Genomic DNA, 16,634 nt, shown 5'->3' on the forward strand with positions numbered 1-16,634 from the left:
TTTGTTTTTGGCTGAGAAAATGGCATAGTCTTGTGATTGTACAGAGAAAGAAATCATGAAGATGGTGACAAGACAATTATACCTAGTTCTTGGCATTATGGAGAAAAATAAACTGAAGCAGAGTAACAGACGCAGCCGTATAAAGGCCATTTCAATAGCATCACTGGACATACTAGTTGGCAAGCAAGCTGATATCATCAAATGTAGCTATAAAGCACTCAAAAGGTCGTAAATAAACAAAATGTCCAATGGAAACTGATACAATTAAAATGTAGTTACTTAGCAATTACATTTTATAACTTAACAAACAGGTTTCCATTAAAGACCACATAGAATACCATAAATATTAATGTGTGCAATGCCACAGTGTTATTTTTATGAAGTATTAAATTCTGTTGAAAGAAGTACATTATTCCATCAAAAGGCTATAGTTTTTCATATCTCAATACATAAAGTTTCGAGTATTAATCGTGCAGTAAAATACACAATTGTTTACATCCAATCATTTGCGAAGAACCTTGTTTCAGCAGCTTTAATTTTTTATGAAAAACAACAGGTAGATTCGAATTCAGACAGACAGAATGCTGGGCACACAGTGCAAAACCAATACCTCTGAACAGTGAAAGACATCACTCAGATCTCAGCTTTAAATACTGTTTCGACGTGTTAGCTATTTTTCCTTCACAGCAACGTATGACCTAAAATGAACCATACGCAAAGCCAACACAGTGTGTTTCTATCTTTACAAAATTCTTGAGTAAAGAAAAGAAATTCAGTCATCCATCACCAACAATATCAAACTGTAAGACGTGAAAATTAATTCTTTTCACTGAATAGTTTTCCTAAAAATCAGATTATAAGTATCTCGTAGTTGCTGGGATGTCCGCACAAGCATGTCACTGATAATACGTAAAGTGCGATTGTGCTGCACACACAGGACACGGCAATAGAGTCACATCACTTCTTGTTAAGATCACTTGACAATCTATCCTCCTGGGACGAAGCAGTCAGTTTGCCATTGTACATGAAACAAATGGTATATTAAATTACCAGATGTCTCATGAAACAGAATCATCAAATTTGGAGCAAGGAAGTTTCCACAATTGCCGATGTATTAGAGCAATTTCACAGGTAGATTCATATTTTCCTTGAGTTATTACAGTTGTGAATATATGGTTGACAGCAGGTATTATGGAAGAGTAACTATGAAAGACAAGTCACTCTTGTCACAGGCTTCTAAAATCCTACTAAAAACTACAGGAAAGATGTTACTGTTAGATGTGAAACAATACCCAATTGGTTCACAAGCAGACTACTTTCTCCCCTTCAGTATAAAGTACATGATTGTAAACCAGACGATTGGATTTCAATACAGAGATCTCCTTCCTCTATTCAGTGCAGCATAATTTTCTAATGGCAAAGTACCAAATATTACAATGGGAAGGCATATTAATGGAATGTTTCAAATCTAAAGGATTTAAGAGACAACTTATCACACAAAATAAAAACGTATTTATATTTTAATAAAGGGAGTAACAATAAAGGTATATTTATTCTTTTTATTATAAAATACTGTAGAACATGAGATTCTTTTTAAAATATATTACATATAATTTTTACAAATGGTAAATGACAACTTGAGCAATCTTTGAGGCTAGGTGTGATATGTGATGTGTGCCAGTCACAGGTTCTAATAGTATTATCGAATTCACTCTGCGATAAAAGTTTCACCAGCCAATGGCAAGAATTCCAATTCACAATACCTAAATCTTTTTGTCAAAAATAGCGATATTCTATTAAAAATCTCTCACTTCTCACAATGGCTATAGTAAACTTTCACACATTGAAATGTGCACACATCCTTTAACATCACTCCGTTTGAAAGTCTATGGAACATCATGATGTCAACCACTGACCACCACACCAGGTGATCGGTCACATATAGTTCATGCAAGTTCTGTCAGATCTTCAACCTGTCGAGATATAAAGTAACATTTCATGCATTAGCAATATTTCATATTCTGAAGTCAGATTTGTTATAAATCTACTTTTAGTTGTATTTTTTCGGTGGTCTGTGCATGTTGTGGGAGGGGGAGGTAATATGAGAGAGTTGGGTTGATTTGGGGGAGGAGACCAAACAGCGAGGTCATCGTTCTCATCGGATTCGGGTAGGATGGGGAATGAAGTCAGCCATGCCCTTTCAAAGGAACCATCCCGGCATCTGCCTGAAGCGATTTAGGAAAATCAAAGAAAACCTAAATTAGGATGGCTGGATGTGGGATTGAACCGTCTTGCTCCCGAATGCGAGTCCAATGTGCTAACCACTGTGCCACCTCGCTCGTTGTAATATGAGAGTTTCTTTGTAAGTACAAACTATCTCCAATTTTAGGATCTATCAAAAGATGAGAAAAATCTTTACCACTGGAGTCATCAAATTATATGTTTAGCAATCTGTAATTCACAGTTGTGAATCCCTTTTAACTGTTTGTGGCAAAATACATGTGATAGCAGCTGTGTTATTTACTGGACATGAAAATATCAATACAAAAGCCTTCTGTTGACATAATTGACAAAAAGGACCATGATTTTCCATCAAGTCTTAACTGTGGTTGAGTAAATTTGGCAATTTTTGTACCATCAGGTATCAGAGCTAACATATCCTCATCTTGTATGATGGTCACATTTCAAGTTTTATAAAATGACCTCTAGATGAAGTTACAGAGATGTGACATTACTATATTTTTAACATTTGCCACCCGATATTGTTAAAACAAAGCCAGATCAATAACTGACTAAATGGTTTGTTTAGAGAGAGCATTTAAAGAAGCAGTGCTGTGAAAAAATGGAAATTTCCCGTAGAAGCTTTCGTTGGATGATTTTATACAGTTTTCACAAATTCCTAATTCAGCAATAATGTCTTGAACTGATTAGTTAAGCTTCTCACAATTTATCAACTTCAGAAAAGATGGTACAAAATTGGTTTGCAGAATTTCATCACAAGTGTGTTTTCGTCCACAGCAAATTTTGCTGAGGTCAACAAAAAATCAGTTTTGTTCAAAAAAATATCAATGCTATGCACAACATGATTGAAGAGGATTGATATATGAGATAAATGAGTCCTTAGGCACATCAAAAACTGCACTTAATTTGATTTTTTGTGAACGTTTAACTCCTAAAACGGATTCTTCTTGACAGATTCATTACAATTCGACCACAGATCACAAGCAGGCTTTTGCCAACTGTTGTGATGAAGGCTCAAAATATTTGACCAAACAAATGCAAAAATTATATACAATATTGTAACAGAAAATGAAACTTGGATACATTTGTATGAGCTGTGATCTAAGTAGCAATTTACTGTTGGTTTCAATTCATTTCCGAACACCCAGAGGAGCACCATTTGTGAAACTCTTATCAAGAAAATGATACTTTTATTTCTTCAGTTACCCTGGACTTGTCATGACCACAGCTTTTGCATCAGAGGGTCAAGCAACGGTTAATACTGAGTAGTACACAACAATCTGTTTTGTCAGCAGTCATTGATGGAATAAGGAAAACTGACTGAACGCCGTATTGTTCATCATGACAGTGCCAGGCTAGGTGGCCACATGCTCAAAACTGAAAAGTTGGAGAATCAAAACCTGTTTGGACTACAGAATTTTCAGCCTGCATTTAACCTAGCCTTCATATCTCAACAATGTGAGAATTTGTAGGAACATGAAACTGTGAATCCGTTTTCCCGATAAAATTACAGGAATATATTACGGTCATGCCAAGACACTAAAGTGGTATTCAATAGAAATATATGCACCAGATTGCTGAGTCACAAGGAATCATCACCACCACATCAGCTGTCACATAAACAATTGATAATTTGACAGAGAAAAACATTGGATTAATGTCCCATTGTCCACATTCACCTGATTTATCACCTATCAATGTCCCTCTGCTCCCTTACATCCAACCAAAAATTAATAGACAGTGACCTCCATTAGCTGCGCGGCATTAGCCGAGTGGTCTAAGGCGCTGCAGTCATGGACTGTGTGGCTGGTCCTGGCGGAGGTTCGAGTCCTCCCTCAGGCATGGGTGTGTGTGTTTGTCCTTAGGATAATTTAGGTTAAGTAGTGTGTAAGCTTAGGGACTTATGACCTTAGCAGTTAAGTCCCATAAGATTTCACAAATTTTTTGAACATTTTGACCTTCATTACCCGAAAAAGCTGCTGCATTTTTCGAAAATGGTGTTTTAGAGGTACCAACATTAGGACAGAAAAAATATTTACTGAATTAGTTCAAATACATCACGCGTACACATAATAAAGATAAATATTTTGAGGAACTTAAAAAGATTTGCAGCAAGAAATGTTCATATTTCATTGTTTCTGCAAAAACTTATAAGGAAGTATGGGACAAATATACATTTGTATTCATCCTAAATTCGTGTGTGAAGAAAATCCACGACAGTAAACAACTGAACAGGCAAGATTTTTTTAAAAATTAGAGCTGAAGAATAGGACTCTTCAGTAAGTTACATTACATTTTTTTTACTTCCTGCACTAAATCAGAACAGTAGCATAAAAATGGAGAAAAGAGAACTGTAAGTGTACAGCTTAGGCAAATCAATGCTACAAGGATCATATACAAGAAGAAAATTATTTTCCTGTCATTTCAATAAGATAAACCCAGCAACACAGTCATTTTAGTGATATTTGTTTTGAAGAAAGCATAAGTAACATTTTATACAGAGGAGTTTTATAAATACACCTTTTCCCTAATTCTACATAAATTGAAAACAAAGCATTGAAGAAACAAAGCTACAGCAGGAACAGAAGAAACCGTGTTATGAATTTAAAACATATTTATTTTACTCTTACATAAGCGAAATTAGTAAATTTTGGTTTTGTACTTTTTAAGCCGTGGTTTACTTTTTATTGTAAAGTGATAGATGAAGTGGACCATGACACAGAAATTCGATAAAAAGTTAGGAGTGGAGGGTAAATGAGACAATAATGGAAAATATCTTCTTGAGGTTCTGAAGAAAGTGGAATGAAATCAGTTCACAATACGTAAGGTATTTAAATTTTATGCTATGCCTTTTACTGGTGTTTGCAGATGGCCTGCGAGGGTGATGAACCTGCACTTAGCCACACTGAGGAAAACAGCCTTGTTAAAGCATTCTTCCTACGTGCAAACTGGAGATTCCCACTTAAGACCAATTAGCAATTAGAAGGTGAGAGACTGGGTTTGAAATGGTTTCACTCTTATGGAACACCATCTTGAATTTGCAGTGAAATGTATAGAAAATACAGAGGTCAAGACCATCCGTGTAACAAAAAACTATCATTCTCTAAGACAATCTCCAAATACGACTTGATGGGATTTTCAGTTGTCACACACCAATTATGACATGACCAACTCCACAGATGACACCAGTTCTCTCAAGGTTGTTGTAAGGTGCTACACGAAACATCCAGAATAAATAACCAACTCCAGCAAAGCCAGCTCAAGTGTAATGGTGGCAGGAGCAGCTGATGGACACATATTTCCCTTGGATGGTTTAATGCATCACTTATTTCATGACTGGTTTTCTATGATCATTATCCCTTGCTTCTAGACATCGGACAGTTTAAAATTGATGTTGGGGACAATCTGTCAAATCATATTACTTTAAATGTCAATTAGGAGTGTATGAAGTACGACATATGCTTCATTCTATTTCCTCAAAACTTAAAACATTTGTGTCAGTCCCTGATGTTGCCCATTTCAGGCCGTTGAAAAGAGTGTGGAGGCTAATTTTAAATGACTGAAAAGCAAGGAATTAAGGTCCTCTACAAAAGCAATTCCAAGAGTGTCTAAGACTTTTGACCACTTAAGGTTAAATCCAATTTTGCTCCTACTGACGCAATGGAAGTTCTTCAGTAGCTTCTAGGAATAAATTTAACTTGTGCAGAAGAAACTTAGCAGCTGTGAGCATGTTCAGCTACAGACCGCCGAAAGAAATTAGGGCATATGAAACTGCCACCCCAACATCACAAAGCACCAGCAGAACAAGAAAAAGAATGAATATTCAACCTCAAAAACGTGTCAGAGCAAGAAACATAGAAGATTTATGAGAAGAGGAAGAAGAACTTGTTAATAAACCAGATGTTGAGAATGAAACTGCTGAGAAAGGTGAAGGTGAAACCAAGTTTGAAGCTGAAATGCACTGCAGTGTAGCTGATCATTTGCCTTTGGTACAAATGAAATGGATTACTTCTTTGTGGGAAGAAAGAAGAAGAAATCAGTAAAGTTTCTCAGGAAAAGGTAGAGTAAAAAGTGAGATTACTTTGTATTTCCTGATGTGTCAGATGTTAAAAAATGTATAAATAGAAAAAAAAATAAATAAAATAAAATAAAAATACTGAATTACAAAAATATACTTACAATTATTACATCAGAAATCTTCTGTTTTGCATATGCTTGCCACCATTAATATGACAAAATACAAATTTTTAGCAAGAGGTATTAGAAAAGAATAATATAAAGTTTCTGGTGTAGATACTGGGAGTGTGGAATAGCATATTATGATTACAAGTTATTTTCCTTTGCAGTTCAGTGTTCCATCAATTTCTATTAATCAGTATAAGTTATTAAATGCAATTTTCTTTGCATTATGTTTTGACTGTACTAACACGTTTTGTTTTCCATTACATTAACAATGATAAGAATGTATAAAATAGATTTCCAATACAATAATTGGAAGGTTTTTATGTAATTCAGTGTTTTTTTAGTTATCACGTATAAATTTTGCTGATTACATCCAGTTTTGAAACATAATGGCGATTTCATATTTTTAAAAACCATTATGCTGATCCATTTTACCTTAACAGTGATAAAATGGTTTGAGTGTTATAAGTTACAGCTAGTCCCCCCTACCCCACATCGTGAAGTAAACCTGAGCATTGTTTTCAAATTATTTAAGATTAGAATTCCAATTAGAAAATACAGAAGATCATACAAGTAGACTATTACTCCCCCATCACCCCTAATTTTTTTTCTCCCATAATAAGTTACTTGCTTGACCCATTTTATGGTACTTTCTCTCCAACACAGTTATTGAATGAATAAGAAATGTAAGTTACCTCAGATGAAGAACTGTCTTCATCATCATCCACAGGAAATTTTCTCCTCTTCAGAAGTCTTTCAATTTGATGTGGTTTTAATACTGGAATCATAAAAGTAAGATACATGTAATGTTTCAAACAATTCAATAATACATCAAAATTTTAAGAATAATACAGGGTGTATCAAAAACAATATCCTGTTTTAAACACATTTATTTTTAAAAATGTATTAGAAAACAGACAAAATGCAAAATACTCAAAAAATTTTCAACTTTTAGTTACAATATTACAAACGTCCTGTGTGTGCAACAATAGTCATGGACAACACCTAGACAATAGGTAAATTTGTCACAAACTCTTAACTATCTATGCCAACAGAAGTTGCAGCAGCTCTTATTCTGTTTTCTGCTCATCTATGTTACAAGATAAAGGAAGGATGAAAATACTTTCCTTCACATATCTCCACCAGATACAATTGCATGGGTTCATATTGAAAGATTTTGGAAGGTGAAGAATGTAGGTCAGTGTATCTGGATGCCACACATACAATACAAGTCTTGAGGCGACATGTCATTGAGGAATATTGTGACAGTGTAACAGAGCTCCTATCTTTTTTAATCTGAAGTCACTGAAGTCCTCATGGGTGTGGGAAAAGACAGGTGACAGGGCTCCAACATTCAAAGATAGCTCATTCCAGTCCCTGTTTTTTCCTCAAGCAAGAAGTCACCATAAGCTTTTTGGCCAGAAATGACATGAAAAAAGTTTTACTTAATGTGATCCTGTCTCATGCTTAACAACTGCAAGAAGGTTTTGAAGTCCCCATACGCGCATATTCTGTCCATTCACTTTATTGCTAAAGTGAAATGTAGCTCTAGTGCTGAAAACTAACCATGACAAAAATCTCTCATCTTCGGCAGAGTACAGCTGAAGACAACATGTTCCTTTTTAACAACAACCCAAAGAGCTTGCACGAATTGTAATCTGTGTAGTTTATAGATCAAACATCGGTCTAGCACTCATTAGTCATATGAGGAATATTTGTGTGCCTAGTAGAGTTTTGAGGATTCCGCACAAACATTACTGAATTCTTTCCACCATTTTATCAGAAGTGTAGGTCCGACCTGGACTCTTTACCTTTGCATAAATATCCTCTCTTTTCAAACTGAAGATAGCAATGATGCATGTTTTTTGGCAAAGATGATCAATCACAAAACACTGACTAAACTCACACCAGACTAGCCACTGATTCACTTTTGGTAAATGGTAGTACATGAAATGTCTCCTGTTGATTCAATCAATACACATTTCCTGCTCTGCATGTTCTGTAATCATTACACTCTAAAATCAGGTCATTCTTTTTTATAAACTCAGTATAATACACAATTCCTTCTAAAAATGTATGAATGCTTATGATTAAATAGTGATAAAATCAAAACATTTCCAGTGGCTCAAGCAAGTTGTGATTAGGAAACTGTACAGGGTTATTACAAATTATTGAAGCGATTTCACAGCTCTACAATAACTTTAATATTTGAGATATTTTCACAATGCTTTGCACACACATACAAAAACTCAAAAAGTTTTTTTAGGCATTCACAAATGTTCGATATGTGCCCCTTTAGTGATTCGGCAGACATCAAGCCGATAATCAAGTTCCTCCCACACTCGGCGCAGCATGTCCCCATCAATGAGTTCGAAAGCATCGTTGATGCGAGCTAGCAGTTCTGGCACGTTTCTTGGTAGAGAAGGTTTAAACACTGAATCTTTCCCATAACCCCACAGAAAGAAATCGCATGGGGTTAAATCGGGAGAGCGTGGAGGCCATGACATGAACTGCTGATCATGATCTCCACCACGACCGATCCATCGGTTTTCCAATCTCCTGTTTAAGAAATGCCGAACATCATGATGGAAGCGCGGTGGAGCACCATCCTGTTGAAAGATGAAGTCGGCGCTGTCGGTCTCCAGTTGTGGCAAGAGCCAATTTTCCAGCAGAAGAAAAAGGGGCCGTAAACTTTAAACCGTGAGATTACACAAAACACGTTAACTTTTGGTGAATTGCGAATTTGCTGCATGAATGCATGAGGATTCTCTACCGCCCAGATTTGCACATTGTGTCTGTTCACTTCACCATTAAGAAAAAATGTTGCTTCATCACTGAAAACAAGTTTCGCACTGAACGCACCCTCTTCCGTGAGCTGTTGCAACCGCGCCGAAAATTCGAAGTGTTTGACTTTGTCATCGGGTGTCAGGGCTTGTAGCAATTGTAAATGGTAAGGCTTCTGCTTTAGCCTTTTCCGTAAGATTTTCCAAACCGTCGGCTGTGGTATGTTTAGCTCCCTGCTTGCTTTATTCGTCGACTTCCGCGGGCTATGCGTGAAACTTACCCGCACGCGTTCAACCGTTTCTTCGCTCACTGCAGGCCGACCCGTTGATTTCCCCTTACAGAGGCATCCAGAAGCTTTAAACTGCGCATACCATCGCCGAATGGAGTTAGCAGTTGGTGGATCTTTGTTGAACTTCGTCCTGAAGTGTCATTGCACTGTTATGACTGACTGATGTGAGTGCATTTCAAGCACGACATACGCTTTCTCGGCTCCTGTCGCCATTTTGTCTCACTGCGCTCTCGAGCGCTCTGGGGGCAGAAACCTAAAGTGCGGCTTCAGCTGAACAAAACTTTATGAGTTTTTCTACGTATCTGTAGTGTGTCGTGACCATATGTCAATGAATGGAGCTACAGTGAATTTATGAAATCGCTTCAATCATTTGTAATAGCCCTGTATTTCTGAGAAGAAATGTCTTATAGTGCAAGTGTTATGAATGCTTCAAAATTGACTGAGAAGCAGTCCATTCTCTAGCAATGAAAAATCCAGGTTGGAATAATGACAGTATTATAAAAGAATAGCAGGGTATGGATTGGGGACAGTAAAGTGCTGTTTGTGGGAGCACAAAGAGATGAGGTGGAAAAAGGATAGGGCAGCTGGGTGCAGTCGGGAGTTTAGAAGGTGTGGGGGAAGCGGAAAAGGAGACAAGTAAAATGACTGTGGGTGCGTTGGTGGAATAGAGAGCAGTGTAGTGCCAGTGTGAGAATGGGGAATACGATAGGAGGGTGAAGGATAATGACTAACAAAGGCTGAGGCCAGAAGGGTTACAGGAACATAGGATATACTGCAAAGAGAGTTCCCACCGAAGCAATTCAGGAAAGCTGGTGTTGGTAGGATGGATCAAGATGGGAAAGGTTGTGAAGCAGTCATTAAAATTAAGAACATTCCATTGGGCAGCATGCTCAGCAACTGGATGGTGCAATTGTTCCTTGGTCACAGTTTGTCAGTGACCATTCATATGGAGAAACAGTTAGTTGGTTGTCACTACCATGTAGAATGTAGCACACAGTGGCTGCAGCTTAACTTGTAGATCACATTACCTGTTCACAGGTAATCCTGCCTCTGGTGGGATTGGTGATACTTGTGACCAGACTGGAGTCGGTAGTGGTGGGAGAATGTATGGGACAGGCCCTGCATCTAGGTCTATTACAGGGATATGAATCGTGACGCTACGGGTTAGGCCAGAAGTTGAGTAGGGATCGACGAGGATATTTGAGTAGGGATCGACAAGCATACTGTGTAGGTTCAATAGGCGGCAGAAAATCACTGTAGGAGGGATGGTAAGAATAGTGGATAGTATGTTCCTCATTTCAGGGCACAACAAGACATAGTCGAAACCCTGGCACAGAATATGATTCAGTTGCTCCACTCCTGGGTGGTAGTGAGCCACGGGGGGAATGTTCCTCTGTGGCGAGATGATGGGACTTTGGGAGTGGGGTGTAACTGAAGAGATAAGGGACTCAAGATCTGTTGCTGTACAAGGTTGGGAGGGTAAGTACAGTCTGTGAGGGCCTCAGTGACACCCTTGGTATATTTTGAGAGGCACTGCTCATCACAACAGATGCGATGGCCATGGGTGGCAGCTATCAAAGTGATAGTATTGCTGGTGGTTGGCAGGTTTGATATGGATTGAGGTAATCAAGTAGCCATGATTAAGGTGGAGGCCAACTCTGAGAATGGTAGCTTGTTGGGTTGAGGAGGAACAGTTAAAGCAAATGGGGGAGAAGGTGTTGAGGTTCTGGTGCAATACGGATAGGGTGTCCTCACATTCAGTTCAGATCATGAAGATTTCATGAATGAATCTGAACCAGATGAGGGTTTGGGATTCTGGGTGATTAGAAATGATTCCTCTAGACTGCCCATTAATAGGTTGGCACGGGATGGTGACATGCCGGTGCCCGTTGCAGGGTGTACACATGGACAAGGAAAAAAAAATTCTCGGATTTCCCAGTTAAAAAACACATTTATTCTCAGGTTAAAATACACTCTTTCCCTCTTAAGTGACAGTATACTTTTCCACAGAACTATAAAACTTATCAGTCCTTTGAATGGCTAATGTTTTACACACTGGCGTAAAATTTCCCAGCACTTTACACAAAAAATAAATAAATAAATTTGGAAATCTCTTTGATGTGCAGCAACATTCACACTGTACATTTTGGTATTGTTGTTGTTGTTGTGGTCTTCAGTCCTGAGACTGGTTTGATGCAGCTCTCCATGCTACTCTATCCTGTGCAAGCTTTTTCATCTCCCAGTACCTACTGCAACCTACATCCTTCTGAATCTGCTTAGTGTATTCATCTCTTGGTCTCCCCCTACGATTTTTACCCTCCACGCTGCCCTCCAATACTAAATTGGTGATCCCTTGATGCCTCAGAACATGTCCTACCAACCGATCCCTTCTTCTGGTCAAGTTGTGCCACAAACTTCTCTTCTCCCCAATCCTATTCAATACTTCCTCATTAGTTATGTGATCTACCCATCTAATCTTCAGCATTCTTCTGTAGCACCACATTTCGAAAGCTTCTATTCTCTTTTGTCCAAACTATTTATCGTCCATGTTTCACTTCCATACATGGCTACACTCCATACGAATACTTTCAGAAATGACTTCCTGACACTTAAAATCAATACTGGATGTTAACAAATTTCTCTTCTTCAGAAACGCTTTCCTTGCCATTGCCAGCCTACATTTTATATCCTCTCTACTTCTACCATCATCAGTTATTTTGCTCCCCAAATAGCAAAACTCCTTTACTACTTTAAGTGCCTCATTTCCTAATCTAATTCCCTCAGCATCACCCGATATAATTTGACTACATTCCATTATCCTTGTTTTGCTTTTGTTGATGTTCATCTTATATCCTCCTTTCAAGACACTGTCCATTCCATTCAACTGCTCTTCCAAGTCCTTTGCTGTCTCTGACAGAATTACAATGTCATCGGCGAACCTCAAAGTTTTTATTTCTTCTCCATGAATTTTAATACCTACTCCGAATTTTTCTTTTGTTTCCTTTACTGCTTGCTCAATATACAGATTGAACATCGGGGACAGGCTACAACCCTGTCTTACTCCCTTCCCAACCACTGCTTCCCTTTCATGTCCCTCGACTCTTATAACTGCCATCTGGTTTCTGTACAAATTGTAAATAGCCTTTCGCTCCCTGTATTTTACCCCTGCCACCTTTAGAATTTGAAAGAGAGTATTCCAGTCAACATTGTCAAAAGCTTTCTCTAAGTCTACAAATGCTAGAAACGTAGGTTTGCCTTTCCTTAATCTTTCTTCTAAGATAAGTCATAAGGTCAGTATTGCCTCACGTGTTCCAGTGTTTCTACGGAATCCAAACAGATCTTCCCCGAGGTTGGCTTCTACTAGTTTTTCCATTCATCTGTAAAGAATTCGTGTTAGTATTTTGCAGCTGTGACTTATTAAGCTGATAGTTCGGTAATTTTCACATCTGTCAACACCTGCTTTCTTTGGGACTGGAATTATTATATTCTTCTTGAAGTCTGAGGGTATTTCGCCTGTTTCATACATCTTGCTCACCAGATGGTAGAGTTTTGTCAGGACTGTCTCTCCCACGGCCGTCAGTAGTTCCAATGGAATATTGTCTACTCCGGGGGCCTTGTTTCGACTCAGGTCTTTCAGTGCTCTGTCAAACTCTTCACGCAGTATCGTATCTCCCATTTCATCTTCATCTACATCCTCTTCCATTTCCATAATATTGTCCTCAAGTACATCGCCCTTGTATAGACCCTCTATATACTCCTTCCACCTTTCTGCTTTCCCTTCTTTGCTTAGAACTGGGTTTCCATCTGAGCTCTTGATATTCGTACAAGTCGTTCTCTTATCTCCAAAGGTCTCTTTAATTTTCCTGTAGGCGGTATCTATCTTACCCCTAGTGAGATAGGCCTCTACATCCTTACATTTGTCCTCTAGCCATCCCTGCTTAGCCATTTTGCACTTCCTGTCGATCTCATTTTTGAGACGTTTGTATTCCTTTTTGCCTGTTTCACTTACTGCGTTTTTATATTTTCTCCTTTCATCAATTAAATTCAATATTTCTTCTGTTACCCAAGGATTTCTACTAGCCCTCATCTTTTTACCTACTTGATCCTCTGCTGCCTTCACTACTTCATCCCTTAAAGCTACCCATTCTTCTTCTACTGTATTTATTTCCCCCATTCCTGTCAATTGCTCCCTTATGCTCTCCCTGAATCTCTGTACAACCTCTGGTTCTTTTAGTTTATCCAGGTCCCATCTCCTTAAATTTCCACCTTTTTGCAGTTTCTTCAGTTTTAATCTGCAGGTCATAACCAATAGATTGTGGTCAGAGTCCACATCTGCCCCTGGAAATATCTTACAATTTAAAACCTGGTTCCTAAATCTCTGTCTTACCATTGTATAATCTATCTGATACCTTTTAGTATCTCCAGGGTTCTTCCATGTATACAACCTTCTTTCATGATTCTTAAACCAAGTGTTAGTTATGATTATGTTGTGCTCTGTGCAAAATTCTACCAGGCGGCTTCCTCTTTCATTTCTGTCCCCCAATCCATATTCACCTACTATGTTTCCTTCTCTCCCTTTTCCTACACTCGAATTCCAGTCACCCATGACTATTAAATTTTCGTCTCCCTTCACAATCTGAATAATTTCTTTTATTTCATCATACATTTCTTCAATTTCTTCGTCATCTGCAGAGCTAGTTGGCATATAAACTTGAACTACTGTAGTAGGTGTGGGCTTCGTATCCATCTTGGCCACAATAATGCGTTCACTATGCTGTTTGTAGTAGCTTACCCGCATTCCTATTTTCCTATTCATTATTAAACCTACTCCTGCATTACCCCTATTTGATTTTGTGTTTATAACCCTGTAGTCACCTGACCAGAAGTCTTGTTCCTCCTGCCACCGAACTTCACTAATTCCCACTATATCTAACTTCAACCTATCCATTTCCCTTTTTAAATTTTCTAACCTACCTGCCCGATTAAGGGATCTGATATTTCACGCTCCGATCCGTAGAATGCCAGTTTTCTTTCTCCTGATAACGACATCCTCTTGAGTAGTCCCCGCCCGGAGATCCGTATGGGGGACTATTTTACCTCCGGAATATTTTACCCAAGAGGACGCCATCATCATGTAATCATACAGTAAAGCTGCATGCCCTCGCGAAAAATTACGGCTGTAGTTTCCCCTTGCTTTCAGCCGTTCGCAGTACCAGCACAGCAAGGCCGTTTTGGTTATTGTTACACGACCAGATCAGTCAATCATCCAGACTGTTGCCCTTGCAACTACTGAAAAGGCTGCTGCCCCTCTTCAGGAACCACACGTTTGTCTGGCCTCTCAACAGATACCCCTCTGTTGTGGTTGCACCTACGGTACGGCTATCTGTATCGCTGAGGCACGCAAGCCTCCCCACCAACGGCAAGGTCCATGGTTCATGGGGGGGGGATTTTGGTATTATGGAAGTATAAATCCAAATTCCACCACAACCACCAAACATAGCATGTCAGTTTCCGAAGCACTGAACTCAAGATTGCGATGCCCTTTCGTAAGCCAATCATAGCTCATGTCACGTGATCTCGCCAGCCAATGACAGCAGGTATTCACAGCACAGGACACAATATGTAGTCAGCCAACAGCAACGTCACAGTAAAGAAGTTCAAACACAAAAATAGAAAAAGCTGATGGTTTAAATGACGAGCAGCAGCACCAGTGCATCATGGGAGTGGCGGCTGGATGGGGGTAAGGAGGAGGTTGGGGCGAGGACAGTGAAGTGTTGCAGTCTAGACGGAGGGCAGGAGAGAAGGTGCAGAGGGGGAGGGGGTAGGTAGCAGAAAGGAGAGAAATAAAAAGAAATTAAAAGACTGAATCCCAGAATCCCAAATTCCAGGAATCCATAACACACATTGAAACTCTTGCCCTGCAGGAACTTGAGCAACATGCACAACGCCACCTCAAAAAGCTCTCCATCCTGCTCAGTTCCTACTCCTGCCTCGGAGTACCATTGTCCATCACTTCTACAACAACCTCCAGAATCTCCCCCATGCCCCCTCATAGCTGACACACCCTGTTTCGCAGACCTACTACACTTACCCCACCCTCCAAAACTCCCTCCCACAACCACACAGAACCCAAAACCTAATCAGACCTGCAACACAGTCATGGACCTTTCCTCCAGAAGCCTTAACCCCACAGAAATATCAGTCCTTTCCAAAGGCCTCACCTTTTGGCCCACTCCCAAATTCAACCATGCAGGACTAGTTAAAGCCCTTCTCTCCTTCTCCCGGTCTCTACAGTGGAAACACTTTTTCGCCACCAACCCGACCAATCAGACTCAACCAAAGACCAATATTGAACCTTGCCTAACTCAGTTCACTCCTCCATCCTACCGTGATCCACCCCCACTGCCTCCAAACCACCCCCTATTAACTATCCAGAATTTCTTATCCTCGAACCTTGCCTCACCATCACTCTACAAATCCCTCAACATGCATACTACCCTTACAACCGCAGAAAGAACCGCAGTCCACCATCTAAAAACTGATCCCGATCTTACAATAATACCTGCAGACAAAGGCTCCACCACCGTTGTTTTGAACTGCAAGGATTATGTGGCAGAAGGACTCTGTCAGCTGTCAGATACTTCCACCTACAAATCATGCCACAGTGATCCCATTCCAGCAATCCAGCAGGATCTCCAGTCACCACTCAAATCCTTAGGCCCATCCCAGAAACTCTCCCCCAGAGTCAATCTTTCTACTTACCCCTACCACTTCCCGCACTCCCACCTTCTACATGCTTCCTAAAGTCCATAAACCCAACCACCCAGGACACCCCATTGTGGATACGGTGCCCCCACTGAGAGAATCTCTGCTATCATAGACTAACACCTTCAACCTATTACCCGGAATCTATCCTCCTATATAAAAGATACCAACCATTTCCTCAACCGACTCTCCACAGTTCCTTTCCCTTTACCACACGGTGCCCTGCTCGTCACTATTGATGCCACCTCCCTCTACACTAACATTCCTAATGCCCATTGCCTTACTGCTATCGAACACTACCTTTCCAGATGCCCTATGGATTCCAAACCAACAACCTCCTTCCTAGTCTCCATGACCAACTATATCCTCACCC

The 16,634-nt window shown here is 39.5% G+C and overlaps 1 protein-coding gene across 3 annotated transcripts in view; it reads right to left on the reverse strand.

The window, feature by feature from the left end:
• Nucleotides 1–1,561: 1,561 nt before the first annotated feature.
• The window catches only part of LOC124802713 (ATP-dependent DNA helicase DDM1-like), a 138,251-nt gene continuing 123,178 nt past the window's right edge, over nt 1,562–16,634 (reverse strand). For all 3 annotated transcript variants that reach the window (XM_047263677.1, XM_047263678.1, XM_047263676.1), the window contains 2 exons: nt 7,119–7,201; nt 1,562–1,973 (listed from right to left, as the gene is read on the reverse strand). In XM_047263677.1, coding sequence (XP_047119633.1) covers nt 1,947–1,973; nt 7,119–7,201 — 110 coding nt within the window. In that variant the 3' untranslated portion in view covers nt 1,562–1,946. The remainder of the gene's footprint in view (nt 1,974–7,118; nt 7,202–16,634) is intronic.

Source organism: Schistocerca piceifrons, chromosome 6 (genome assembly GCF_021461385.2).
Source record: "Schistocerca piceifrons isolate TAMUIC-IGC-003096 chromosome 6, iqSchPice1.1, whole genome shotgun sequence".
Lineage (NCBI taxonomy): Eukaryota > Metazoa > Arthropoda > Insecta > Orthoptera > Acrididae > Schistocerca > Schistocerca piceifrons.